At 48.5% G+C, this 27,915-nt stretch overlaps 1 protein-coding gene across 1 annotated transcript in view; it reads right to left on the reverse strand.

Moving 5' to 3' along the window:
* LOC144259198 (alpha-2-macroglobulin-like) overlaps positions 1 to 17,388 on the reverse strand; it is a 52,418-nt gene extending 35,030 nt beyond the window's left edge. Inside the window, exons 1-15 of the mRNA XM_077807382.1 lie at positions 17,213 to 17,388; positions 15,244 to 15,427; positions 13,051 to 13,207; positions 11,808 to 11,860; positions 11,072 to 11,092; positions 10,612 to 10,780; positions 8,379 to 8,463; positions 7,136 to 7,259; positions 6,494 to 6,608; positions 6,209 to 6,318; positions 5,314 to 5,475; positions 3,942 to 4,169; positions 3,457 to 3,520; positions 2,635 to 2,777; positions 486 to 635 (exon numbers count right to left, since the gene is read on the reverse strand). Coding sequence (XP_077663508.1) covers positions 486 to 635; positions 2,635 to 2,777; positions 3,457 to 3,520; positions 3,942 to 4,169; positions 5,314 to 5,475; positions 6,209 to 6,318; positions 6,494 to 6,608; positions 7,136 to 7,259; positions 8,379 to 8,463; positions 10,612 to 10,780; positions 11,072 to 11,092; positions 11,808 to 11,860; positions 13,051 to 13,207; positions 15,244 to 15,427; positions 17,213 to 17,388 — 1,941 coding nt within the window. The remainder of the gene's footprint in view (positions 1 to 485; positions 636 to 2,634; positions 2,778 to 3,456; positions 3,521 to 3,941; positions 4,170 to 5,313; positions 5,476 to 6,208; positions 6,319 to 6,493; positions 6,609 to 7,135; positions 7,260 to 8,378; positions 8,464 to 10,611; positions 10,781 to 11,071; positions 11,093 to 11,807; positions 11,861 to 13,050; positions 13,208 to 15,243; positions 15,428 to 17,212) is intronic.
* Positions 17,389 to 27,915: the final 10,527 nt, after the last annotated feature.

A 27,915-nucleotide genomic window follows, 5' to 3' on the forward strand; every position in this document is an offset into this window, starting at 1 on the left:
GCTAAAGGTGCTCGCGCTCATATCAATGGCCCTTCTTTCTTAGCCAGGGACTGTTAATTATAAAGTGCCTGAGACAATGGGAACAACCTGGTCTAGGCCTGTAAGCGCTACACCAATATCAGTAAATAAATAAATAAATAAATAAATAAATGGATGAATAGGCCCTGAACAGGAGAAAATCTGCAGCCCCATTGACCAGGGCTATTTCCAGACATAACAGCATCCCAAAGGAGTTGAAAAAGTTCCTGGGGTCTAAATGGTGCCCAGTTCTCTGCTTCTCACCTAACTGAAAGAAGATAAGATAAGGGCAGGACAGCATTAAGATATCTGCACTGACAGAAGGGATTTTTTTTTTCCAGTAGATGCCACTCCTCAGCACCGAGCTGGTCTTGCTTGGACCAGGCTGCATCATTTTCTTCTAACATGGCCCCTAAGAGAAGACCAGCTCTTGCACCTGCTGATCAACGGACCAGGCTGGCACTTACAGAGCTGGGCGAGAGCTCAGCTTCTGGCTTCATGAGGAGGACGCTCTTGTCCACAGCACAGACAGCGCACAGGGAGCCCGGGGAGGCTCCGACCCGGAGGTGAGTGTCGGAGGCGGGGAGGCCCTCGGCCGGTGAGAAATGCAAGTTGACCTGCAACCCCAGGAAAGATGTTAGAGGAGCTACTTCTTCAGATACCTTCACATGCTGCCCTGCAGCACAGCTCAGTCCTGGAACCACCTCACCCAGCTCTGCTAATCCCCCTCAACTCTGCTCTGCAGTCCCCTGCTATTCCAGTCCTGGGCTCCCCACACAGATATACATTATTATCTACTGACATTCAGTTACTCTCTAAGGTGGCAGTGGAGCAATCAGTGCTTGGTAAATTCTCCGTTCCCATTGATGACTCAGTTCATGATTTTATGGCTACCGTGAACACCATGACACTACCCCAAGTAGTTGCTGGCTCAGCTTGTACAATGGACACACCTGTGCTCTGGGCCCAGAGCCTATGCTGCATCCTGGATATACCAGGAGGGATTGTAGGCCATCAGGGAGCTGATTTTACAGCAGCCCTGGTAAAATGAAGAACAGCCTAGGACCTGAATGCTGCAGATGGGTAATGGCTCCCAAGAAGCCATCCACCAGCTGGAGATTGCCAGAGCACTCCAACAAGGCCCACTCCTCATTCTATCACCTGACAAACACTAAGCCCTGCCCTTGCTGAGTTTAGGCCAGTGACCCTCACTGAGATTCTAGAGGTATTGGGAATACACTGAGGCACACAGGCAGTGCTATGGACCCGTGTCTTCATTGGCTGATGAAGGCCAGAGGGCAAGGACTGGGGCCACAGCTGGGGCCTGGTGGAAACTGTCAACCAGTCCCAGGCTGTCAGCTTCTCTTAAGGAAGCTACTGTGTGGCTTTCACTTGTCACTTGATGCTGACAATCTGGCCGACTGGAGGCCAGTACCTATTCTTCCATTTTTGGTTAAGATTATTGAGAAGGTTGTGGTGAAAGAAGCTCTCACAGTATCCAGATGCCTTGGCTCCCCTTGACACTGGCCAACCTGGGTACAGACCTAGATCTGGTATAGTGACTGCACTAACTGCTTATGTAGATGTTCTCCAGATGATGAATAAAGATCAGGGCCCAGATCCTCAAAGGTATTTAGACCCCTAACTTCTATTGAAATTAATGGAAGTTAGGCACCTAAATACCTTTGATCTGGGTACAGGTGTCCAAGCGGATATTATCAACCACCTTTGATACCACTGATCTCAAAGAGGCATTAATTTTCCTGTGAACCCTAGGAGAGGAGGGGCTGCCCTTCAGTGGCTTGATGCCTGTCTCTCAGACGGGTCCCCAAGGGTAGTTTTGGGCAATTGCTCTTCTGCTCTGAGGGCTCTCCCATGTGGGGTTGCACAGGGCACATCTTGTCCTCTCTCTTCTTCAAAGAGTATATGGGGTCATTAGGAGGACATGGGCTATGGTCTTTCAATGGGCTGAGGACACCAAGCTCTCCTCTGTCTCATCCGATCTAGTCAGTGCTACTGAATGCTTTACTGATTGCTTGATATAGCGTGTGGCCTGGATAAGGGTAGGCTGGCTGGAGCTCACTACGGAGGAGATGCAAGTGATGCTGGTAGGATGGAGGGAAGCAGCCAGAAGATAAAACAAGAATTAGATCTGTCCCCTGAATGGAGGCTGTATGGCTGTTACCTGTCCTTCATGATCTGCACTGGTTCCCTATCAGTTACTGGGCTGCATTTAAGGTGATGGTAGTAAGGTAACTAGATTATGACCTGGTTACCTGACAAACCCACCTCCCTCGCCACCCACAGTGCCACCGTGGAGATCAGTGGAGGTGCTAGAGCTGGAGCCCTGTCTGTTTTGCAAGGAGGGGCTCTTGGTAGTGTGTTGTCTGGGAGGACCCTTTGGCTATGAAATCTATTCCACTTCCTCACCTCGTCCGAAATACCACAAATCATTTAATCTTAGGGCTATTTTTAATATATGGTAAAATCACCAAGAGCATTTGATAAGTGACTGTTTTAATGTTCGTAAATCTAAATAAAAAAATACAAACTGCTGCTGCTCTCTAATCAGTGACTTCAAGGAGTGAATTGGGGTTTCTCAATCAAGACACCCACCTTATTGGCAAAGCAATTTTCGACCTGGAATTTGACTGAATCAGCAATCGGCTCCTGACTGGGTGAAGTGGTGTATATGAGCATCTGTGCAAGGGGAGCAATATCAGACTCCACGGGGAGCATCAGTGAGAAAGTCCCATTAACTGGCAAATAAAACAAGAGAGAAAGGCTAAGTTACAGGAAGTTGGCTCCAGGCCAGGGCCACACACCTCTCTAGAGTCTCTAGGCTTCCCTTCATGCCAAACTTGTTACAGCTGGGATTCCAACCACATGGAAACATAAGGAATGGATCTTGATTTACTGATGAGAACATCAGCTCTTACTGCCAAAATCTGGATTCAAATCCTGCTTTGGCACAAACTGGACACATGAGTTTGGTGAGACTCAATCTAGTTTCTAGACCTTCATCATTAACTGTGTCCCTTAGGAACCCAGAAGCCCCGCATGCCCTGGAAAATAAAAGGGAGGATTTTGTAAGAGCCTGGTGGCTGAGGGAAGGATGCAGAGTGGATGGATTTCTACCCAAGGGTTAAAGCAAATCCAGCCTGGATTACTCAAGATGAGAGTCTCCTGCGACTGACATGAGTGACAAAGAATATATCAGTCAGGAGATGTGAGGAGCTGGGGGGATTAGAGCTTGGCCGGAGCTGCAGAGCTAGAATGGCTATAGAGGAAAGAAATTCGTTCTCCCCTGCTTTTTTCCCCCATCTCAGGGGATGGCACATGATGATCCTCTCACTGCATATGGAAGCAGCCTATGTTTCAGTCACAGTGGCCTAGCCTCCCGGAACAAAGATAAGGGAAGGGGTGGTGAGAGCTCACCATCACCATGCTCCACAGCCAGAGCCTGAGTCCCTGCTCGCACAATGCCTCCTTTGGCCATCACCTGCATGGAAGAAGAAACCTTCCTGTTATGGGTATTATGAGTAGGAGAGGCCTTAGAAGGGGGGAACCTGTGAGAGGAATTTCAGGAATTTTGGGTCTCAGGCGACTGGAGCCAGCAGAGCTGCTCTGTTGATCTCTGCTAGCAGAATTCTTTGTGTTTAATCAGGGGCAATAGAACCCACTTCCTCCTCTTCTCCTCATAAAATATTGGTATCCAATATTGGGGCTGAGCAAAGAGCATCAGCCCAAGGAAAAGAGTGTGAAGGGTTATGGGTAACATAGGTACAAGTTCTTGCCCCAGGCCACACACAATTTGTGGCCCCACCTAGAATTATTGTCCAGAAGCTGATTGTCTGGCAGGCCTTGGGCCTATCTGTTGGTGTCACCTATATGGAGACAAAGATTAGTATGTCCAGGTTTACCAAATAGTAAAAGACGATTTCCTTCTGCTCCCCTACGGCCTCTGGCTTCAGGATATAGTGCACCCGGACTTCCTGAGTATGGCCACAGCTTAGCGTCTCTGACACAAGCTCTATTTTGAGAAAGCTGTTACTCGAAGAGTAAAACCGCTTTGCTCTGAAATAGCCCAATTCGTATGAAGGACTGGTCCAGGAACGGTCGTAACAGTAGGTGCCTGTTTTATGAGTTGCCTGGTAACAGAGAAAATATTTATATAAATCATTAAAAAATGAAATTGAAATTCACAGCATGTGTTTAAAGGAGCGAGATAATAATGGCCTGCTTCTGGAAGGTGCGGGGGCGCTTTGTTCATCAGGGAGTCAATAAGAAATCAGGGTGCTCAGCATTTCATAGGATCAAACCCACAGAGGACATAGGTTCCTTGCCTTGTACGAAACAAGACACATTATTTATTTATTTAGTAGTAGAACAAATCCAAAAGGCCTTACTCAGCCAGAGCTCCCATTGATATCAATGGGAAAGCTAGTCCATTATTTTTATGACATATTATTTGTATAGCACCAAAAGCGTGCTAAGAACTTTACAGACAACTACGAAAGATTTACCTTGTACCCACAGAGTTTAAAATCTGAACTGAACAGCAGTTTTGGAGATGAGAGAATTTTGGTCCGAGAGAGGAGAGAACTACTTTGTATTTGCAGGAGGAAGTTGTTTAATGCCTTGAGCTTGCCCCATATACTTGCCTTTCTTTATTTTTCCCTGTCTGATTTGAAATTCTTGAAATTTTTCCCTATAATCCCTGAAAATTTCAAAAATGTCCCTGGTACATTGTGGACATTTTCAATGTTTTTAATTTGGGACAAGAGAATTAAAAAATCAAGCATCATAGAATGTGCCCTCTTTGAGGGTGAGATAGTGGAGAACTAGTCTATTTTCCACCTGTTATATGTATGGGCAATAAGATAGGCCACATATTAACCCTTGTTTATTCTGATGTTGCATCTCAAGCTAATGCAATCTCAGCAGGAAACTCCACATTTGGGGCAAAGAAACCATTTGTGTGGCAGGTTGATTTTTTTTTTATGGCAGCTCAAAGGTTTTGAATGTTGGAATCAGTCCTGCGGGGATGGGGACTGACAGGCAGAGTGAGATGGTCAAAAGTATAAGATAAATACAATTATCACATTTGGCTACACAACTGATGGCAGGGCTATTGCCACCTCACGGCTATGAAGGAGATATAGATATATATACACACACTCCCTGGGTGAGGGGATATCTGTTTTCAGCAGAAAAGCTATATAAACAGATATCCTAACAGATACTCCCTTTGGAGCCCCATCAGTAACTCCCCACCCTCCCCCAGCCACTCACTCTGAGCCCAATGGAGGCAAACTTGAACTTAGATGTGTCCAGGGCAAACCGTGCTCGCCCCTGATCATCCGTCGTGTAGTTGACTTGATAGTCGCTCTCTTCCACAGAAATCTGGACTGTTTCATTGGTGATTGGCGCATTGGTCCCATCCACCAGCTTCACCTAAAGGAGATACACCAATGCTCCATATTTACACTAGGCAAGGAAGGTGGTGCCCACAATCTTACTGGCCGTTTACTCCATCACCATGAAAGGCGCTTGCTGTGAAACACATTGTGGTTGGGGAATCTGCTGAGGGACTCTCGGAAGCAGGTGGCAGTGAATATGCCAGAGGATACTAAAGTGTCTGCGGTGAGGACAATATACCCTGTGCCCAGAGCGGGAAATGCAATCTCAGAATCCAGTTTCACGGTATCTTTCTCATCCCTGTGGGTCAGATGAGTGCGCAGTGGGCTCAGAGGTCACACATCCTAGAGCGGCGAGTCTCCCAAACAGCTGGAGAGTTAGAAAAGCAGCACCTTGACTCAACCCAGCAGGAGGCATCCTCAGAACAGACAGGGGTAGGCAAAGGGCCAGAGGGAAAATTCCACCACAAGCGTTTCCTCTGGGCCCTCAGGACAGTCAGGGAGAGTGACTGGGGTCTCACAGAGACAGGTAAACTCTAGCTCAGTTTGAGCATAACCAGCTTTGCAGAACCCCAGGTCCTATGCTGCAGAGACGCTGGCACCAGAACTTGTGATGAAGAAGCAAAGGCACGGGGTGTTAAAAATACTCTGATCCAGCAGCTCCCAGAGAAGGGGAGGAGATATCACCGCCCTGTGACTGCAGATTCTGTGGCAAACTCATTTGATGCTCACATGTCATTTAGCTGCTTGTGGTTTCAGAGGTTCCCTACCTGCCCAAAGAAGGGGACCCCAGGTTTGTAATGGGAGTCCACCTTCTCAAAGGTGACTTTGCTAATGATGGATGTGAGTTTGCAGGAGCCCGTCCCAGTTAACTCCACCCCTGCAAGAGAAGAAAACAAAGAGGGGGCATGAACTAACACATCTGAATCATGCCTTGCAGCCCACTGCTATTCCAGCCCTGGACTCCCCACATTTCTCTGCCAATGCCCCTCAGCCCCCAGCTATTCCAGCCCTGGGCTCCCCACACAGCCCTAGCAAGTCCATAAAATTCATACCGGTCTCCTCCTCTTTAATGTTGGCTTCCACGTGGATTTTATCCTCGTACCCAGCTCGCCTGAGCTGGAATATCTTGGTCTTTACCACTTCAGAAATGCAGCCGTGGCTGTCTGCCTGATGGACAAAGAACAACAAAATTCTTCAGGACTTTGTCTCTCATTCTCCTGTTTGTAAGGTTTACCATACTCAGAAAACCCATTCCTGCCCGCTGAACTGAGAAAAAAGAAATTGGCAAACACCACATTTTCACTGTTCAGGGTTTTTTTCCCAGATTTGGAAAGCCCATAAATAAACTGACAATGAACATTCTGAAATATACAGCAACATTGCTGCCAACACCACCCAGTACCTGCACGCTCATCCGACAACCAAAATTAGGAGACTAGACTATTATGTGCCACAGGCAGAGAATAAGAGGGACTGGGGTGCACCAGTGCCTCAGGCCACTGAAATGGCAAGGAGTCCAGATCCATTATTACTGATACATCTAGTCTGGTATCCCACAGTGTTTTCAGCGAAAAAACCCCATTAACCTATCCAGTCCAGCTCCCTGTCAGTGCAGGATTGTACCCATAGCATATATAGTTTTATTATCCATGCCCCCTCACACCACTCCATGCACCAGAGTAGCAATGACCCACCTGTCCAGAGTATTCCTCACACACTGCCTTTGCATCCTCGCCATAACAGGAGGTGCCTGGGTGGTTATATTTCCGGCACACACGGAAGTTCACAAGGCCAGGGACTGGCTTTCCAAAGGTGTAGCTATAACCAGGGAGGGGTAAAAGAAAACCAAGGCCATTAGTGACATGGAAGAGATGGAGAGATGGTTAGTCCATCCCCACAAGGATCAGGGCAGGGCTGTTTATTCTCCAGGATGCAGCCTAGTGATAAGTGGGAAGTCCTTGGTGGCCACAGTTTTGTTAACATATTTAGTCTCAAACTCAGCTATGGGGTAAGCCCTACCTACATCAGGCTGACTTAGCCTGTTAGCTCTTTTGTCTTTCCTCATGAGTCAATCCTTTCAGCCCCTCCATTATTTGTGTTACTCTTCTCTAAGTCCCCTCCATTTTACTTGGCTAGTGAGTGCCCAAGAAATAAAAGTACTGTTCTGGGAGTGGCCTCAACAAAGCCAGATAAGGTGTACATCTATATGAGGGGCAAAACAATGCTGTCAGCTGTCCCTCTGTAAATCCCATCCAATGTCACTGAAGTAATTTCCCATGTTTCTTGTATAGTCGAGAGCAGAACTCAGTCTTGAAGAACCCATTGCAAGAATGCCGACTGCTGGAAATGCTTGGCTGAATCATTTGTCTGCATGCTGCATAGTGTCCATTTTGACAAAACTACTACACATCAATCGTCTTGCAATTCAATGGCGCAGTGCATTCTGCCGTGCATCTCAGAGCGCCCACCATGAACTCTGGACATTGCCAAACATGAGACGCTGCACTGAGGGGCAGCACTAGGTGAACTAGCTGAACCAGGGTTGCCTTGTAGTTTCCTCATCAACAATGATGGAGCAACCTTTGTTAAAAGCACCAGTCCTACTGGACCTGAGCCAAACACCTCACCACAGTCATTGCAATCAACAACTGCCGAAGAACACCTGGGATAGCTCTTGTGTTATGGCCACAAGGGGTGGAGCTCAAGATGCTCCAAGCAGCAGTTGATGAAAAGCTTGTGAGCCTATTATAAACAGGGCCTTACAGGAAGCATTTCACTTCTTGGTCCTGGGCCATGAGGCCTTTGTGTATACGTCCCAAAAACTGTAATAAGAAATATTTTAAAGCATATTGATCTCAGCTCCCAGCTAGGGCTTCATTAGCAACTGGGCTGAGAGACACACCAAAAAAATGGAGTGAATGAAAGAATGATACTCACAGACCACAGACTGTCACCTTCAACTTCTCCTCCAGGATGCTGACCATCTTGGGCAGCTTCACCAGCACTTCAAATTTGGGCAGCACTGCAGAAAAGAGACCAAAAGGAACCACAAACTCAGTGGAAAGGGGGTAACATGATAAGGAGAGCTGGTTATTGCACCAAGGCCTCTTTCTCAAGCAGACCCAAAGCACTTTCTCATTGGCCTGATTTTCTGAGGTGCTGATCACCTGCAACTCCCACTGACGTCAATGAAGCTACGGTTGCTTAGCACCGTTTAAACTAATGCCATATTAGTATGGAGATTACTTCACCTGCCACCAAAATACAGTTGCCTCAGAGCTGGAACATGGCAGCCAGTCTGTCCCACAATGGTGTCTGACAACACACATATTTATTAAATAAATCACACACATGCATACGTGCACAGAGGGAGCTAAGACTAAACCCGGGTTTCTTCAGTTCCAGAATTACACGCCTCTAGCCAAAGGAGATCTCCCCTAGCTGCTGGTAGGGAAAAAGCCTTTTTTCTTCACTGTGAGCCAGCCACTAGAGGGCAGCATCACACACATCAAGCCAGCCACACTACACAGCAGTGTCCTAGGAGGAGCAATGAACAGTTTCTGTGGTGGGACCGCCAGAAGGCGTTTCAGGGAGGTGGAACGGTAATGGAACTGGAATGAGGTCAGGGTAATGGGGTTCACACCCCTGCTCTCGCACAAAGTTCCTCAGGACTTTTATTAACCAGGAGGAGTCAGGGCCTTGGCCTTATAGCAGATCTGAAACCTCAGGACTCCAGCAGCACAGTGCCACTAGCTCCAGGCTGCTGCACCGGTGTCAGCACTGACTCAAAGGGGAGCAGCATATCCCTGTCTGATTGGAGCCTTTCTAAGGTGGCTGTGTGACACATGGCTAGAAAGGGTTAACCATCCCGCAAAATAAATAACCCTCAAAAGACATGTGGGGAGATAATATTTGTGGTTTTGTGAATTTACATATGTAATGTAATCAACAGTCCCTGTCTATGCTGTAATCTGATCATTCATAGGTCAAAAGAACTTCCTAGCATTTAAATGAATTGTAAACACGGGATATCTCAGTATTCATCTCTCTTTGAAATGTACTGTGAATGGTGAAGAAACAAGCAAATTGCCCTATGTTAATTCTATGGCCAAGTACTGGTAATGGACCTCCTTCAAAGTCATCCTAATTACCTTTTGTTCCCAAAGCAACTCCAAACTTGCCAAAGAGGACATGAAATTGTATAAAAAATCCTTGGGTCCTGATTCTGTCATCTCAGATCTGCTTAAACTTCATTGGGGGAAGTTTGAGTCTCAAGACTGAGGTCCCAGTTACACTGGTATGCCCTGAATATGATATTTGGACATTGGACTATAACCTATGAACTATTTCTGAAAGAACTCTTTGCAACTACAAAGCTCACCATCTCTGCTATGAATCTGAACCTCAATGAATTGAACTCATGTCTGTATGTATATTGATCTTTTAACCTATAGTCTCTCTCTTTTGTTTTTTAATACATTTTAGTTTTGTTCATAAGAATTGACTGTAACCATATATTTGGATAAGATCTGAGGCATTCATTAACCTGGGAGGCAATGTGTCCGATCCTTTGGGATTGGTAGAACCTTTTCTTTTATATGATGAAATAAGATTTTCAGAAATCATCATATTTGGCTTAGGTACTTGGATGGAGGCCGGAGGCTGGATCACTTTAAGGGAACTGTGTTGTTTGGACTTCTGAGTAACCAGTAAAGTAATAAAGAAGCTGTTTTATACTGGCTTGGGAAATCTAAGTATTGGAATATCCACCAGCTTTTGGGGGATTGTCTGCCCCATTCTTTGCAGTTCACCCTAATTGAGTAACCACACCTGGCCCCCACTGGGACCCTGATCACAGGGCGTCTACCACTCCAGCAGTAAAGATCTTGTACTGATGGTGCTGGGTTTCACACCCTGAAATCCAGGGCTGGGGTGGAGGATTCACTGAGTTCTCTGGTACTCGACCCTCAACATAGGCAGTAAAGGACAACTCTGAAGAAGGCACTACCCAACCTGTGGGAGTACAGACTCCTCCCTGCCCCATTCCAGCTGTACAGAAAATGCTTATCAGATCAACTGACCCATTCAATCCAGCCTTCATTCTCCATTGTCAACACCTTGGATCAGCTACTAGCAACTGGCTTGACACTATGAAAGCAGCCATCCTTACCATATTCCTTCACAGTAAAGGGGTGTTGCACCTTGTCCCCAGAGCCCTTTTGCACCACCACTTTGTAGGTCCCTTGGATGGGCTCGGAAGCGAGGGGGAAGGAGAGCTGGGTGAAGCCCCCTTTTAACTCAACTTCTTGCCACTGATACAGGCGGTTCCTCTGGGGGTCCTAGAGATGTCAAGACCACAAGATTACCTGGACAGCAAAGGGTGATGCCGGTGAGAAATGAAAAGCATTGGCAGAGTTGTGTGGGGAGCCCAGGACTGGAATATCAGGAAGGTTGCATGGCAGTATTTGGATGCATTATTGGCGCTATGGGGGGTAAAGCATATCCCTCTTCCAGTTAGCATTATGGGTCTAAATAAAATCAGCAAGAAGCAGCTTGAGGCAGCCAGGGGCTGATTGCTGCCCATGGTGAGATGTGATGGTTCTGAACATGAAATAAATTCCTCTACTTACCTCGATATAGGCCAGTGGAACCTGGAAAAAAGTGCAAAAGGGAGAATGAGTTTAGAATTCATACCCCAGATGGAAAAGTTAGCAAGTGCTGAAAAGGATCAGAGACATTAATGTACATAAGAACAGCATCTTGAGTGACACCAGCTAGGCTACAGATTACCAGGGCTATGGATCATCGTACTTTAGGCATAAACCAATCACCAGCTAAACCCTGGAAAAAACATCCCTCCATGGGACAGCACTACCTAATGAGATGCATTGTGAGAGTTTTAAAGCTTCCTGTGAGGCACGTGGCACTGGACCCAGTCAGACAGAGGACAGGATTGAAGTAGATAGACCATTGGTCTGTTCAGCTCTAGCAGGGAGGCAAGATAGCAGCATGGTAGACTCAAGGTTGTGAACTGGTATAGCAGGGAGGAGGAATACCAGGATATATGGTCCAATTGCAGTGATCTGGTAAGGGCAGCTCCTACAACCCAAGTAACAAGGGAGTTTTGCTTAGTGCTGAGGTGGCTAACGGGATGTTGTCTGTGTGTCACGTCATTCCCAAATCTTTCCAAGATTGTAATGAGAATACTTTATTAAGTAGCCTAAAGGAGGAGTCCTGGAGTATCAGAAAGCACTGGGATACCCCTGGCACTAAAGCCCCACCTTAATCTGGGGAACACCTCCTCTCGAAGGGATGTTTCTCTCATCCCTTTCCCCACCCTGATGACTTAATGCCTAGCATACTTACCAACCTATTCAGAGGATGGAAGTTTTCATCCAGATAGACAACTCGAAACAGGACTGAGAGAGACAGACAGACAGACAGACAGAGAGATTTCCATGATGAGACATTCAGCCACCAAATCAGGAAATGTCCGTCATATGGCATGATGGGAAATGGGATATAGAGTCTTTCGTCTCTATGGACTTGGGTTCACTAGAAAATTAGGTCATGTTAGAACAAGATCTTGAGGAATCATGTTAATTAACACAATGTGAAAAGCAGCTTTGCAGTCAGTGTAGACATGGACAAGTCATATTTCACATGGTGGCTACTGGTCATGGGTAAATGCTGCTGGAACCGTAGGATTCACCAGGACCAGCTGACACAATGTTAAACACGGCTTGTTTATGTCTACACTGATTGTATGTAACATCATGTTAATTAACACAGTCCCTCAAGGTCATGTTCTATATAATGAGGTCATGTTAGAAAAGACAATCCCTAGGAAATCAGCTCCATTCCAGCACCAGATTGATCATCCTGAGCCATTACTCTTAGGCTGAGAATACTGGCTCAGGATGATCAAGGAAAATAGTACAGAGTTTTCCACCTTCAGGGTACCAGTTCCAATTCAGCTCCAAGTCATGGGGATGGATGGCACAATCAACATGACTTATGGAATTCTTTCACCTCTATGGCACTTACTCCACATCTATAGTGAGCAAAGTCAGTTTCCATCCTGAAGGCTATTTGATTGCCTGTATGAAATGAATGGATCCGATGAAGTGAGCTGTAGCTCACGAAAGCTTATGCTCAAATAAATTGGTTAGTTTCTAAGGTGCCACAAGTCCTCCTTTTCTTTTTGCGAATACAGACTAATACGGCTGCTACTCTGAAACCTGTATGAAGTGAGTTGATTGGGCCTCGGTCTAGTTCATAGTGGGACAAGTATCCAAGTCATAAAAATACATCATTGCAGTGAGTGACATCTCCTCTTTGGTGGTCTCAGTAAAGAGGATGAAAACTGCATAGGCCACAGAGTTTGAACTCCCTCTAGGCACGCAGGCAGAATGTGCGCTTGTGTGTGTGGCTTACATTGGTGCTCCCCAAGCTGTACCTATGCAAGGGATAAAAACATTCTTCATTCTCCAGGGACTATTGATCTGGCACCTTCAGTGCACTGCAGATGTCAGGTCAACATGGATCCAAAGCTTATAAGGGCTTTGAAGGATTTCCTGAATGCAATTCCCCACCCGATTCCCTGTACCTGTTTGTCCCGGTTTGTAGATGGGTTTGTCTGTCTGTACAAAGACCAGGCTCTTTGAGTTCTTGACCAGCACCGATTTCCGGCTCCTGAACTCCAGCGTCGGCCCCTTCACCAGCACCGTGAGAAACGCTGCTGCCGAGCTGTTAGATTTGGGAAGCTAGAGAACAGTAAAAGAACCGCTGCCTTAGAGACTCCCCTCAACAGCCTCTTTAATTGAACCTGCCTTTGAGAGATGAGGGCTTTGTGGGAAGCCATCACAGGCCCAACCACAGCAGTGACAAGGATTAGAGCAGGGGGCAGGGGCACCCACGGTGACCTCCCCTATCTCCACACTTCCACTAACATCCCCTCTAACCTGCTGCTCTGGGTGCTTTGCAGCAACAGGGCCTCCATCAGCTTCCTCCACCCCAGTCGCTCTGACTCTGACAAATTTCCCCTTCATGTCTTAGCCCAAAATGTATCTTCCTTTTTTCTTGCCATCCGCAGAGATCGGGAATAAACCCCCTTCCTCCTGTTATACTGTTCCCCTAAATGAATTCATCCACTGCAATCCTGACTCTGTGGAAGTGTCTTTTCTAGATTAAACATATTGACTCCCCGCTCACGTTAAATCTCAATCTCCAGTCCATGTGTGACAAACCCTGGCTCTGTACACTGTATTCATCAGCTGGGATTTAACATCAGACCCAAAGGCCATGTTCCTGTACTCTTGTTAGCTCTCAGTTAGTAGCAGGGTGTAAGTCCCCAAGGTAGCCAGTCGGAGTCATGATCACACACAATACACCCATTTATTACACCCACAAGACAAGCTATTCCCAAGCATCTGAGGTCCGATCTGAAGGGCCATTTGTACTTAACTGCAGCTGCTGTAAGTACAGTGAGATGAACCTGCTGAGTGGCTGCCCGCTACCACCGAAGGGTGAGATAGATCAGCAGGAGGGGTAGAGCAAACCCAGTCCCCTCTCCTGGCCAATAATATGAGGGGATTGGAAGGCAGCTTGCTTTCTGAGGATGCAGCAACAGCCACTGCCAGCTGAGAGAGGCTCAGGAGCATTCAGCAGAGAGCAGACTGCTGCTGGCAGCAGGATACAGGATTACTGCGTTCATCTTTGGTTGTAACTGACTATGCTGATGCCATTTGCATCCTTTCTGCCAACCTTACTAAATAACCCTTTCATTTGAGTTGGCATTACAGTATTGCCCACCTCAAGAGATCAACCATCAGTGTCAGACCCCAAAAAATCACAAGATGGTTCCAAAATTGTGAGACCAAAAAAACCAAACAGCAAATCATGATTTTTATTGTTTTTTCACTGTTCAAAACTCCCCTCTTCTCCTCTGGCTATGTGTGTAGTGATCATTTCAGGTAGAAAAGTCCACCTTTCATGCACCCAGAACTGCACACCTCTCCCATAGCACCCCCTACTCCAGCAGCCCCGACTCCCTCCTGTACCCCCATTCCCACCGCCGCACTCCCGGAAAGTCCTTCTGCCTCCCTCACATGCCTGCTGCCACTGATCAGTGGGACCCTGAAGAGGAAAGGTCAGTGATTCTTTCTCACCATTGAGAACTGTTACATGAGGAGCCACTGAGAGCCTGGCCACTGTTTATGAGGCACTGCACCGTGGGGTACAACTCACACAGTCATCTGGCCCAGGGCTGCTGAAACCCTTGTAGCTTCCTGTCCACACTGGCTAGAAACCATTGCAGTAGTCATCTGGATAGCATCTGTCTTGGATGGTTTAGACACAACAAATCCTGCCTCTTGGTGGGGGGTTAGATAGATGACCCTTGCAGTCCCTTCTAACCCTATCGTTCTGTAATTCAACAGTGCAGTAGCAGCTGGTGTTGAGCGAGAGATCTCGTCCCAGGTGTTCCAAAGGATTGAAGAGAATTTCTAAGAATAAGAAGGGGAGTGACTTTGCAGGGAGGACTGAGAAAGTTTCCAGCAGCAGAGAGGTGGGTCTTGGGGGCTGGGTGTCCAGCAGTGGGGGAAGGAGTTGCATATGGAGTGGGAATTGGGCAGGTCAAGCATACGGCAGGGCAGGCCCCAGTCCAGGCAACCTCCTCTATTCTCAGACTAGCTCCACTTAGTTAACCTTGCTAAACAACCAGAGCTCCAAGAGTTAATCGCTCTGGTTACTATCCTTATTGCTTTACTGTTGACACACACAATAATCGTCAGAGACTCACCGTGAACGGGATGCACTTGAACACGTCCTTCTCCGACACCACGTCTGCGATCAGGCTCCTGTTCGCCCCTGCGTATTCCAGCGTGGCGCTCAGCGTCACAGACTCGTTCAGGTGGGTCAGCTGGATACAGACCTTTTCAGGAACGTTGGTGTGGATCAGAAAGGGCACTAGCACCATGTACTGCCTGGGAAGGGGAAGGGCACAGGTCAAACAAACCAGTTTGATGGTCTCAGCCTTTGCCTTCCAACGGGAGCTGTATATTTTATCCAAATGACGAGGACTTTTCCCTTGTGTCTCTAACGTATTATCCAAGGGAGGTGCTGGTGTCGGAGGAAGGGCCAAGGTGACAAGTGGAACAAGACTGACAGCTGTTAATGCTAGCATCTGACATTGATCCACTGCCTGTACCCTGGTACAGCAACAGTGGCATTGGCAACTCCACGCCACACCCTGACTGCAGGGTGGGTATTAGAGAGGAGTGACAAGTGCCAGAAATGACCACAGCTGTCCCATTTGCTAGATAATGTAATCAGGATTTACAAATGCTCTTTCCAATTGGTAAACAATAACAGAGTGTTAAGTCCAGAGCTCTTTTGAACAGTCTGAGACGTGACCTTCAAGGCAATAGATACTAGAAACAATGTGGCAGAGATTATGTACTAAATAGTACACGTTATTTAGTACAGTTACTGCAAATGGCCACGAGGTGGTGATAGATCTTAAGAAAGGACCAGAGCAAAAGCACTTTACATGTTCTCCCTGGGACAAAATTTCTTCCTTCTCCCCCACCTCTTTGCATCTCAGCCAGAGCTCTGGGACTCTGCCAGGGTCAAACACTGAGCCCTGGTCTACACTACAAACTTATGTCAGTATAACTATGTCACTCAGGGAGTGGGGTGGGTGGGAAATCCCACTACTGAGCAACACACTTATAACAACCTAACTCCCGGTGTAGACAGCGCTATGTCAACGGGAAGGTTTCTCCCATCAGTATAGCTACCGCTTCTTGGGGAGGTGGAGTACTTAACGCCAATGAGAGAAGTTCTCCCGTCGGCATAGGTAGTGTCTTCACTAAGTCCTACAGTGGTGCAGCTGCAGCTCGGTAAGTGTAGACAAGCCCTGAATCCAGGTCTCCCATGTGGCAGAGCAGCATGTTAACAAGTAGGTGCCACAATGCTCAACCCCTTGAGAGCCCAAGTGCTAGCCTGAGTCACAATGTCCACACTGCTAGTTTTCGTGAACTAGCAGGGCTCACGCTAACAACACAAGTCTGTAGACCCAGCCTGGGAGGCTCCTTCCCAGATGTAATGTAGACATACATCAGAGAGAGCCTGGGAATCAAACCTGCCTCTCCCACGTGGCAATGGAGAGCACTAATCTCCAGGGGGCAGTAATAGGCTTAGCCTTCCCAGTACTCCCAGTGACTGCCAGCCCAAGAGTAGTGACAAGGAATGGAGCCCTTGCATATCAGCACAGAGCATTAGCCCTCAGAGATCTCTCTGCTGGCCGGTATGTGGGTGAACTGCCGTCTTTATCCGTGTTTGTTAAAACCTGACAGCTGCTTTGCAGTTGCCCCCAGTGATTTTCTTGCACCAGGGGAGGGAGCAGTATTGTCAAAGCCCCAGGTGAGAGTCTCCCTTGTGGCAGAACCACTCACTTTTATCTATTAACAAGTGGGAGGGAATGCATGGGCAATGAGAGAGAGAGAGAGAAAACACAATATAATGCACTGACCTGCTGCCAGCCATCCAGGGATCTCAAAGCACCTTATAGGCATTAACAAATTCAGCCCCCCCCCCCCCCCATCCTCACACATACATCCCCATGTTAGTGATGGGAGGACAGAAGCACAGAACGGTGCAGTGACTTCCCCAAGGTGATAGAGTCAGTCAGTGGCAGAGCCAGGAATAAAACCCAGGATTCCTGATTCCCCAAAAACAGCACGTCCCCCTCTGCGTGTGCAGCTTACGGTTCGGTGGTGGGCGACGTATCTCCAGGGAGGAGGAAGAGGAGCAGGAGGAAGATGTTCGGGCCACCGGGCAGCCTGTCCTTCCCCATGGTGCAGAATGAGGACGGTGAGTGAGGCAGACACACAGCCTTGTCCTCTGGCTCCCTGCACCCGGGCTGTCCATTGGGTCCGCCCATTTAAACCTCTCTCTGCAAACAGCCCCCGGAGGGCAAGATAAGGGCAGAGGGCCAAGACCATCACCATCTGGGAAATGAGAAGAGGAACGTGAGGAGGAGCCAGAGCCAACAGCTCTGAATCAGGGCACAGAGAAGGATCTAGCCAGTCCCTGACAAACTAGGGGAAGGGGGTGAAGTAGGCTCTGTCTGATGGGGGAGGGGGACAGAAAGGAAGATGGGGGGAAATGCAGAGATGGCAGAGTGGGCAGTGGCAATGAGAATCTCCTTTCTGATGGAGCTCAGCATGCGGGGCTGGCCACTTACCCAGAGCCAATGCTAGACGAGGTGCTGTGGGAAGAGGAAGATGCTCCTTCAAATTGGGGGTGCAGCGGTCAAGATGTTTTATGGGAAGCAATGGGGGATGGGCCTGAGCCCGATTTGTATAAGGAGGGTGAGAACAGTCCCTGCTTGGTTTGAGAATGGGGCTCTCTGTTGAGCCTCCTTCCTTCCTCAGAGATCCCACCCCCACACATCTGCTTGCTCTCTCCCACGCACAGACCTCTCCAGGCCTAATGCAGGCAAATGGGGCCAGAGAGAGGTTGGGCAATCACCTCTCAGAGATAACCCGGCCTTTGCCTCCCTGCCCAGGCACAGAGGGAGGGTAACAGGGTGGGATGGAGACCGGAAGCTGCCAACAATTTCACACATTAACAGTCTGTAACACATTAACCAATTCCCCAGGACTACAGCTTAGCTATCCCCACACAGCACATGGGTCACTGACCTAGAGCAATGGCCCACCTAGTGTAGTCTCCCACTTGCTTACATACTGGATCAGCCTATTGGTCTGTTTAGTAGAGTATCCTATGCTTGATAGTAGCCAGTGCTGGATGCTTCAGAGGGGGAGAGAAAGCCCCATAATGCACCCTGACCCCTCGCTAGCAATCTGCTCCTGCCTTGAGCATGAACATCCGTAGCTCCGGTAATGATTACCCTAGCAGCTATTGGCACCATGAATGCTCCTCTGAGTCATAGTCTCAAACAAAAGCTATGCTAACAGAGTTAGTTATGCTAAAGGGAAGTGTGTATGCATAATTTAAGGGGGAAAGCTTCACAGGGATAGAGTGATTATCCGAAAAACAAGCATTATAAAGCCAAGCAATTCTGAGTTAAGGTTGCATTTAAAAGAAAACCAAACATATTTAGATCAGAAGGACACAGCTAGGGCCCCCAAACAATCTTCACTCTACCCTGTAGTTACACAAGGTGAGAAAGAAAAAGGAACCTTGAATCACTCTTAAAAATCAGTTTAATCTGCTTTGGGACTGCAAACCCTGAAATGCCAGGCTCATTCTAATGATCCAACTGAGTGACTAGAGGGCAGAGCTAAGGTGGTTTGAATGGCCTAGTTGTGCATTTCCCATAGCCAGAGGCAATGCTGGTGGGGGGAGGGAAATCAGGGTCTCACGCCCTCCCAGATTGCTCGATCACATGGTGCGTCAGGGCCTACTCCCTGCACCGCAGCTGAGCCAGTGAGCTGCCCCAGGCAAGGAGAGGCAGGAGTGGAGGAGCAGCTGGGAGGCAACCCAGCTTTAACTTTGCCTGGAGAGGCAGAAGAACAACTGGGAGCTAGACTGAGGGGCCGCTGCTTTCCCGGGGCCGGGGCGGGGGGCTGCTTTCTGGAAGGGGGAGGGCTGCCAGGAGGGTGAGGGGGCACGACTCCAGCTGCTCTGGGGTTATGCCCCCACACTATCATCAACAGGTCATCTATGCCCATAGCACTTGTCAGGGGAGTGTGCTTCCCACTTTCCCCTTCTCCCTGCCCCCCCCCACTTAAAACATCGGGGGGGGGCGGGAGGAGAGGGCAGGGAGAGGGGAAAACTGGCAGGCAAACTCGCCTGACAAGTAGAGCTCTGAGCTCCATTACTGAGCCAGCTGCTGGGCTGACAACTGTGCAAGTTTAAGCTAGAGGCGGCTACCACCAGTTATCAAGAGCAAACGGGACAAATGACCTGTTTTGCCAAAAAGGAGCTTGGGGGAGGAGGGGGAAAGGGAGAAGGGGCTCAGAGCCGCTCCACGCCGGGGAGGGGAGTTGGAAAGAGAGAGGGGCTCAGGTGAGCTCTGTCCTGCACGGGCTGGGGGGGGGGAAAGGGGCTCGCTCCAGCGGGCATGGGGGGCCCCTCAGTCCAGTGCTGCACCATGCTGAGCAGGGGGAGCCCTTGGTCCGGCATGGGGGGCACTCAGGCCACTCAGGCTTGAGATAGCAGCTTTCAGCCAGCTGTGCCTGGGGGTGGGGGGAATTGCTCACCACCCTTCCACAGGCTTCCCGCTGGGCTGGAGGCGGGGCCTCAGGGAGAAGAGGAGGAGCGGGGAGGGGGAGAGAGGAGGAGCAGGGGGTGGGGCCAGAGTTCCAGCCACTCCTGCGGGGCCCCCGAATTGGCTACAGCCTCTGGGCACAGTCCCCGTCGGCCCTTATGGTAATCCGCCACTGGTTTAGCCACAAGGGAGAGCTGTTCTGTGACAAACCATGGGAAGCTCATCAGCCCACGGGTGTCACAGATCATCATGGTAAGGGCGGGCAGAGAGGCAGGAATTGTGGTGAGGACAGTGTGGGAGAGCCATACAAGCGGTGTTACCAAACACATGCCTTCCAAAGTCGTGAATTGCACTCCACTCCCAAATCATCAGGCTGGCTTAAAATTGTGAGTTTGAAACAGGAAATAAACACATCACTGCTTATTTGGTCTGCCCTTCCGATTCTGGAGCCTTTCGGGTCCCTTTGCACTGCTCTGCTGGCACAAAGGAGCTGCAAGCCTGGAGGATCTGCCCTGTTGGACATCCCCCATCACAGGGGAATCCTTGTGTAGAGCAGAGCTCACACAATAGCATTGACACTCCACCTTGCAGCCGCTTGGGTAGGGGGTATGGCTGGGTTTGGAAATGGGGGTGGCCAGAGCATCTCTCTGCTCCAGCTCTTGGATGGCTCCTTGGCCCCTAAATCAGTGGGGTTTAGGTGCTTAAGTGACTTTTGAAAATAGGATTTAGAGTAACATCTTCAAAAGTGGCTCAACACCAGGTATTTAAAGATCTTGTTATGAGCTGGGAGAGATCTTGTTATGGGTTAAGTTAAAACCCCATGGAGATTGGTAGGTGTGAACTCACCCTTCAGCTACCATAACTGTGAACGTAAGCCCCACCTAGGCCAAAGGGTTTGTGGCTGAGCGTTGTTTTGAGTAAGCTTATGTGTCTGTGGCCATGTCTACACTACAAGCTTTGCAAGGTACATCAGCATAAAGCCACCACAGCTAGTACAAGGCTATGTCTACACTACCGCCTGTGTCGGCAAAACTTATGTCGCTCAGAGGGGTGAATATTCCACCTCCCTGCGTGACATAAGTTACACCGACATAAGCGCTAGTGTGCACAGTGCTATGTTGGCGGGAGAGCTTCTCCCGCCGACATAGCTTATGCCGTTCGCAGGGGTGGGTTTTTTATGGCATAAAGCATCCTCACCACACTTGCTGCAAGTGTAGAGATGCCCTAAAGCTGGTGCCCGAGTACACTTGGCTCCTTGCGTCAGTGCTGGATACACTCACCAGGCGCGCTTGTGTCAGGGCACAGTGTGCTGCACACTCTTCTGGGAAGTTTTGGCAGTGCGTGGTAGGGCAGCAATGAGGTGCACAGAGGTGACTAGGAGCAAGGGGTCAACTTTCCAGCATGCAACTTTCTCCACCCCGTAATATCATCCACAGTCCGGAATTTTTGTGCCTTTTTAAAAAAATCCCATGTACTCGTGTGGCCCTCCTCATTGTCCATCTCTGATGGAAGCATGGAACCCACACAGCTCTCCACTGTTGTCATGAGCATAGCAACCAGAGGGCACACAATCCTCTGGTATTTGCAGAGCCATAAGAAAAAATGAATCAGCAGGGACCATGACGATTTCTTGGAGGACAGATTGCTGTAGGATACAGTGAAAATCGGTTCAAGATTGGTGGTGGTGTTCGTGGAGCAGCTGCCATTTCTGGACCCAAGAAACAAGCACTGACTGACGGGATCACCTCATAATGTAGGTTTGAGATGAAAAGCAGTGGCTACAGAACTTTCGGATGCAAAAGGCCACATTCCTGGATCTATGTGCCAAGCTTACCCCAGCCCTCAGCACAGGGACACCAGAATGAGAGCTGCCCTGACAGTGAAGAAGCAAGTGGTGATCAGACTGTGGAAACTTGCAATGCCAGCTTGCTACCATCAATGGGAAATCATTTTAAAGTTGGAAAATCCTCAGTCATGCAAGTGTGTAGAGCCATTAATTACTTCCTGCTACACAGGACTGTGACTCTCAGTCATGTACAGGAAACAGTAAATGTATTTGCAGCAAAGGGGTTCCTGCACTGTGGTGGGTTGACAGATGGCACACATATCCCTATTTTGGCACCAGACCCCCTTGCCACAGAGTACATCAACAGAAGGGGCTATTTTTCTATGGTTATGCAAATGTTGGTTGATACTGGGGATGCTTCACCAATATCAGTGTTGGTTGATCTGGGAAGGTGCATGATGCTCGCATCTTTAAGAACACAGGACTGTTCAGAAAACTGCAAGCGGGAACTTTCTCTCTCAGCTGGCGGATTACCAATGGTGATATCAAAATGCCAGTAGTGATCCTAGGGGACCCAGCCTACCCCTTGCCCCTGAAGCTGTACACAGGCCACCCTGAAAGCAGCAAGGAAAGAGTCAACTATCAGCTCAGCAGGTGCAGAATGACAGTTGAACATGCTTTTGGTAGATTAAAGGGACGATCGTGTTGTTTACTCACAAGATTGGATCTCTGGGAGAAAAATATTCCAGTGGTTATAGATGCCTGCTGTGTCATGCACAATACCTGTGAGGCAAAGGGGGAAAAGTTTCTGCTGGGGTGGAGGTGGAGCAGCTGTCTGCTGAGTTTGAACAGCCGGACACAAGGGCTATTAAAAGAGCTCAACATGGAGTTATGTGGGTGAGGGAGACCTTAAAAGAGCACTTTAATAGTGAGCCACAGTAATGTTGTGGTGTACTTTGCTCTGCCTGACCCTACTGTTTTGGGGCCTGTTAGGAACTGTGTGGTGCTTCTTGTACATTTATGTTTATTACACTGTTTGTCACTGATCCTATGACTTGTTTCACAGTGCACAATAACAAGTAAGTGGGTGCTTTCAATACCACTAGGAACTCTGCACACTTTTTTTTTTTTGCTCTGGTTTTGTTAATCAATAAAGTTCTATTTTCTGGAACATAACTCATCTTTACTAGTTCACAACATATGCTGCAATATAAAAGCAAATACATTAAAACTTAACAAATGAATGGAAGAGAACTTAACAAGGGGAAAGATTATTCATATCCATTTTTGCTACACATACAGCAACCATGACTCTGACAGGTCAATGTGTGTGAAGCTGTGGTTGTCGTCATAGTTCCCCATGGTGCGGAGTGGCAGGGGTAGGGATGCAGCTCCTGATGCCACATGGAATGTTGAGGGGGGTGTAGGGAGGTGCTACAGTGCAGTTCTCCATGGACTGCAGTGGGAGGCAAGCCCAGTATCATTGAACCTGTAGGTCAACAAGAGTCTTCAGCATCTGTGTTTGCTGCCGGAGAAGCCCCGTTATGTCCTTGTCCATCTCCGTCTCCTTTCCTTGCTGGGACTCCTAGGCCTTGCTCCAGTATGCTCTTTCCTTCTCCAGGCTGTGTTCAATGTTCACCCTCCAGGCCCTCTGCTCACAGTCTGATGCAGCACTGGCTTGCACAATCTCCTGGAACATGTCATGCCAAGTCCTCTTCTTTCTCCTCCTTATCTGGCTCAGGTATTCCATGGGTGTGGAGGCGGAACCCCTCAAGATCACAATGGCAGCAGGTACAGAAAAAACACACAGAGGTACCATTGTCACTATAGTCACAAAGGAAAGCAGAAGTTAAAGTTCAGAACTCCCTTCCCTTGCTCCCCTAAAGTTTTGCACCAGTCATGCTAATTGACACTTCTGCTTTGGAGTGTTTGTGCATGGTGCCAGTCACTGCACCAGCCATGCTGAGCATGGCCCACCAGGGGTGAGGGAAACGAGGAGGGAATTGTTCATTTGCATGAAACTATGGCGCATAGGCCAATGGCACTGAGTACTGGAACCATTTTCCACAGACAGTGGTGATTTTAGCGGTAGGTAACTGACACTGTGGTAAATGAAGTGGTGGGGTAGCTCCCTTTGATGGACACCCAGCCGGCCAGTTAGCTGTAAAATCCCTCTTGGTAGCTGTTCTTTACTTGCTTTACCTGTAAAGGGTTAAAAAGTCCCCCAGGTAAAGAAAAAAAAAGTGGGCGCCTGACTAAAGGAACCAGTGGGAAGGCTAGAACTTTTTAAAATGGGAAAAGAAACTTTCCGTGTGTCTCTGGGCTGCAGGAACATGGAGCAGCAATGCTATAAGCAGGAATGCTGTGTAAAGGTTTGAACCAGGTATGAAAAAGTATCTTCCATATCTAGAAGAAATAATTTGGATAGGGAATGTTTAGTTAGACGCTATCAGCTTTAGTTCTTATTTTGGCTTGTGGATCTCCTCTGTGCTAACTCCTGATGCTTTTGTTTGCTTGTAACCTTTAAGCTGAACCTCCAAGAAAGCTATTTTGGGTGCTTAATTTTTTGCAATTGTTTCTTTTAAGATCTACCAAAAAGCCTAAGTTCCAGATTTATTTTTTTTCTTTTTTGCTTTTAATAAAATTTACCTTTTTTTAAGAACAGGATTGTGTTTTTGGTGTCCTAAGAGGTTTGTGCATGTTGTTTGATTAGCTGGTAGCCACAGTTAATTTCCTTTGTTTTTTTTCTCAGCTATTCCCTGGGGTGAAAGGGCTTGAGGGTACCCAAGTGCTCCTTCCTGGACCCAAAGGTTTGTGTGTTTGTTTTCTTTCTTTACCTGGGGGATTTTTTATCCCTTTACAGGTAAAGCAAGTAAAGAACAGCTACCAAGAGGGATTTTACAGCTAACTGGCTGGCTGGGTGTCCATCAAAGGGAGCTACCCCACCACTTTATTTATCACAGTAACAAAGGCAGAAAGAGCAAAGCTGCTGCCGGCATCTCAAAGCTGCCTAGGCCCATATTCTACTAGCCTGTGTGCTGCAATGGCTCTTACCTATCGCTAACTGGTGTGGGAAAGTGTCCTACTGTGGAGGAAGAAATAAGGCTGCCATCCCTAGAAACCTTCAAGACAGGATTGCAGATCATTGAGATCTCTCAGGAGGATTCAAGGGACATGTACAGGTACATAAACAAACTGCTCTGCATGGTCCTCCTCTGCCTAACTCTACAGGGAAATGCAAACCAGAGAGCAACTCCACCTCTCTTAGGGCATGTCTACACTTACCTCCGGAAGGATCAATCCAGCGGGGGTCGATTTATCACATCTAGTGAAGATGCGATACATTGACCGCTGAGCGCTCTCCCGTCAACTCCACCGGAGTGAGAAGCATAGGCGGAGTCGACGGGGGAGCGCCAGCAGTCGACCTACCACAGTGAAGACACCGCGGTAAGTAGATCGAAGTACATCGACTTCCTGAAGTTGCGTAACTTAGATCGATCCCCTATCCAGTGTAGACCAGGCCTCAGTTGTACCACTACCTCTTCCTGTGTGAGTAAATTAATGCAAAGTCGATAGCTGTGTCCTGTTAACTTGGGGGCTCCATCACTGTAATGGGAAGTAAATTTACATACTTACTCAAGGTTCCTTGGGGGATTGGGGAAGGGGATTGGTCCTGCTTTGAGCAGGGGGTTGGACTGGGTGACCTCCTGAGGTCCCTTCCAACCCTGATATTCTATGATTCCTTCCCCTGCATAGGGCTTGTCTATGCTCAACTCTTAGGACGGACCGGACTGTGGTGGAGTCAAAAATGGGTCCTGGCTTGCAGCATAGATGGATCTTACATTGGCATGCCCTCCCTCCTCCTCCTATTCCTCCCTCTTCTCAGTTCACCCCAGGGGCCTGTGACTCAGACTCCTCAGTGGTATCCATGGAGGTGTGCAGGGGCATGGTGGAGTCTCCGCTGAGGATGGCATGCAGCTTATTGTAAAAGTGACAGGTCTGTAGCTCAGCAGTGGATCAACTGGTAGCATGCCTGGCCTACTAGTATGCCTGATGTAGTTCCTTTGCTCTCAAGTGGCACTATGGCTGGTCCCAGTCTTCCCCCTTCTCTTGCCTCCCCTGTGCAAACTGCTCATAGATGTCCACATTTCTATGGCTGGTCCATAACTGTCTGTGCTTGCACAGCCTCTTCTCCCCCTAGGCCCAGGAGAGCCAATATCTCCTGTCTGCTCCAGGCTAGAGTGCACCTTAAGCCTGTAGCCAGCCTGGTTGGCTGAGTAGTTGCACAAAACAATGGAGACCTGCTAGGTGAGGTCACCGTGCTGGGTAATCAGGGAAAGGCATTTCAAAAATTTGCGGGGTTTTCAAGAGGAGGTAGTTCCGGTCTTCACGACCACTGGGCAGTGGAGTTCGCAACTGTGAAAAGACCAGCCAGTGCTAGGCATTGTGAGACAGCTGCTTAACGCAAGGCCTACACTCACACTGTGTCAACCTCAGTACGTCAGCTATGGCTCAATGCCGTTCAGGGAAGTAGTGTTACTGCAGCACTGTAACACGGCGCTTGCATCGATGGGAGACAAATGTAAGTGTAGATACGTGCACAACTAGGCTGACGCGAGGCACGTTAATTAGATCTAACTTTGTAGGGTATACCAGGCCTCTGGGGGGTAGGAGGGAGTGAGGGAACCAGAGGACAAGACCAGAGGGGGAGAGACAGAGAGCTGGGAGGAGCAGCTGAAAGCACAGTAGCTGAGCCTGAAAGAAACCTGGGGAGAGATTTTTTTTGAGTGAAAGGTGCAGATGGAAAGAAGGCTCTCAGGGCTTTGGGCAAAAGAGGCTGTTTCCTGCTATTTCATTTCCTCTGCGTTCAGAGACACAGGACTTTGCACTTATTTGTGAGCAAACAAAACTGCATCAAAGAAATCCCTGACTGGCACCGGTTTGTATTGCCCCAGTCTATGACTTAGCACTCGGGTCAAAAAGGGACAATAGTATTTAGGCAATTAAAGATGCAGACAGATGCCTAGTGGGATTTTCAAAAGTACCTAGGGTGCCTAACTCCCACGGGGAGTCATTGGTCTCCCAGATGGTTGCCCAAACCACCAGGCTGCAATGTCATTCTTGCTCACTGTGTTTGGCCCAATGCCCATTTACGTATTTATCAAGAGTGGAACAGCTTCAACAGGAGAGACAGAGGAAGCCTCACATCAGTCCATCCCCCAGCCCACTCATTAGTTTGCTCTCCTGAGCTGTGGGAGACGCATGTTCAAATCCTTTCTTCAAGCTGGATGGGGGAAATTGAACCTTGGTCTCCCACATCCCAGCAGAGCGCTCCAACCATTGGGTTAAAAGTCATAATGGCAGCAGTTGTGGCAGCACCATCATCTTCATTTTGAACATGGCCCGATCTGGTAGATGGCTTCTGAGCTTGGCTACTGGATCAGGCCCCGCTTGCAAGCTCGGCAAGCAAACACCTATATTCCCCTGGTTTGAAGATCGCACAGGGGCTGGAGCAGGAGATAGATGTCTGGACAGCCACGTAGCCAGGTGGAGGGAACAGCGGGAGAGATCCAAAAACAAAAGGCGCCACCCGCTATGGCACGTTTACTCACCCGGCGGCGCTCCGGAGGTTGGCCCTCACTCACTCTCGGTGTCTTCCCGCTGCCGAGGTGCTGCCGAAGACCCGGAGTGAGTGAAGGTCCCGCCGCCGAAGACCCGGAGCGCCGCCGGGTGAGTAAGAGGGATCGCTCCCTCCGTTCCCTCAACAGGGGAAAACTGAAAAGGCGCCAAGACATTCACAAGGCGCCACTTGTGCTCAGCGGGGGAGCGGCCACTGCCCTGTTTCCTCCCTAGCTATGCTACCGTGCCAGGATGCCTAGAGTGAAGCAGCAGTGCACAGGCCCAGATCCAGGAACATAGGATACAGTACTAGGGAACTTTGATAGTGAATTCAGCTGAATACTCCTCACTGCTGCTTACTTCAGTTATAGTACAACAAAGAGAAATATGAAGTATTGTCCAGTGATTTGCCGACAGTGGGCTTCTGAAAAGCATTTGATTTTCATTTCCAATATCAATCCCAAAGCAGGAATACAAAGATCACCAAAACCATGAGGAACAACAAGGAATGTAGCTTCTGGCACATCAAACCAGCTCAGCTCTCACTGAGGTCCTGGCTAGAGTTACACGTACAAAATCTTTATGAATGCAAAGAATTTAAGCTCACACCAGCCAGGTAAGTCAAAAGTTAGGGTTCCTGCAAAAACCCTGTGGCCTGGTCTACACTACTCATTGTTGTCAGTAAAAGCCGCCTTTTGCTGACAAAACGGGGGAGGCGTACACACTACAAAGCTATGTTTGGCGGCAAAACTCTGCTGGTTTGCCAACAAAATAAAACCACCTCGGTGAGAGGCATAAAGCCTTTTTTGTGGCAGACTTAAAGCAAC

Source organism: Eretmochelys imbricata, chromosome 1, assembly GCF_965152235.1.
Source record: "Eretmochelys imbricata isolate rEreImb1 chromosome 1, rEreImb1.hap1, whole genome shotgun sequence".
NCBI classification, from domain to species: domain Eukaryota; kingdom Metazoa; phylum Chordata; order Testudines; family Cheloniidae; genus Eretmochelys; species Eretmochelys imbricata.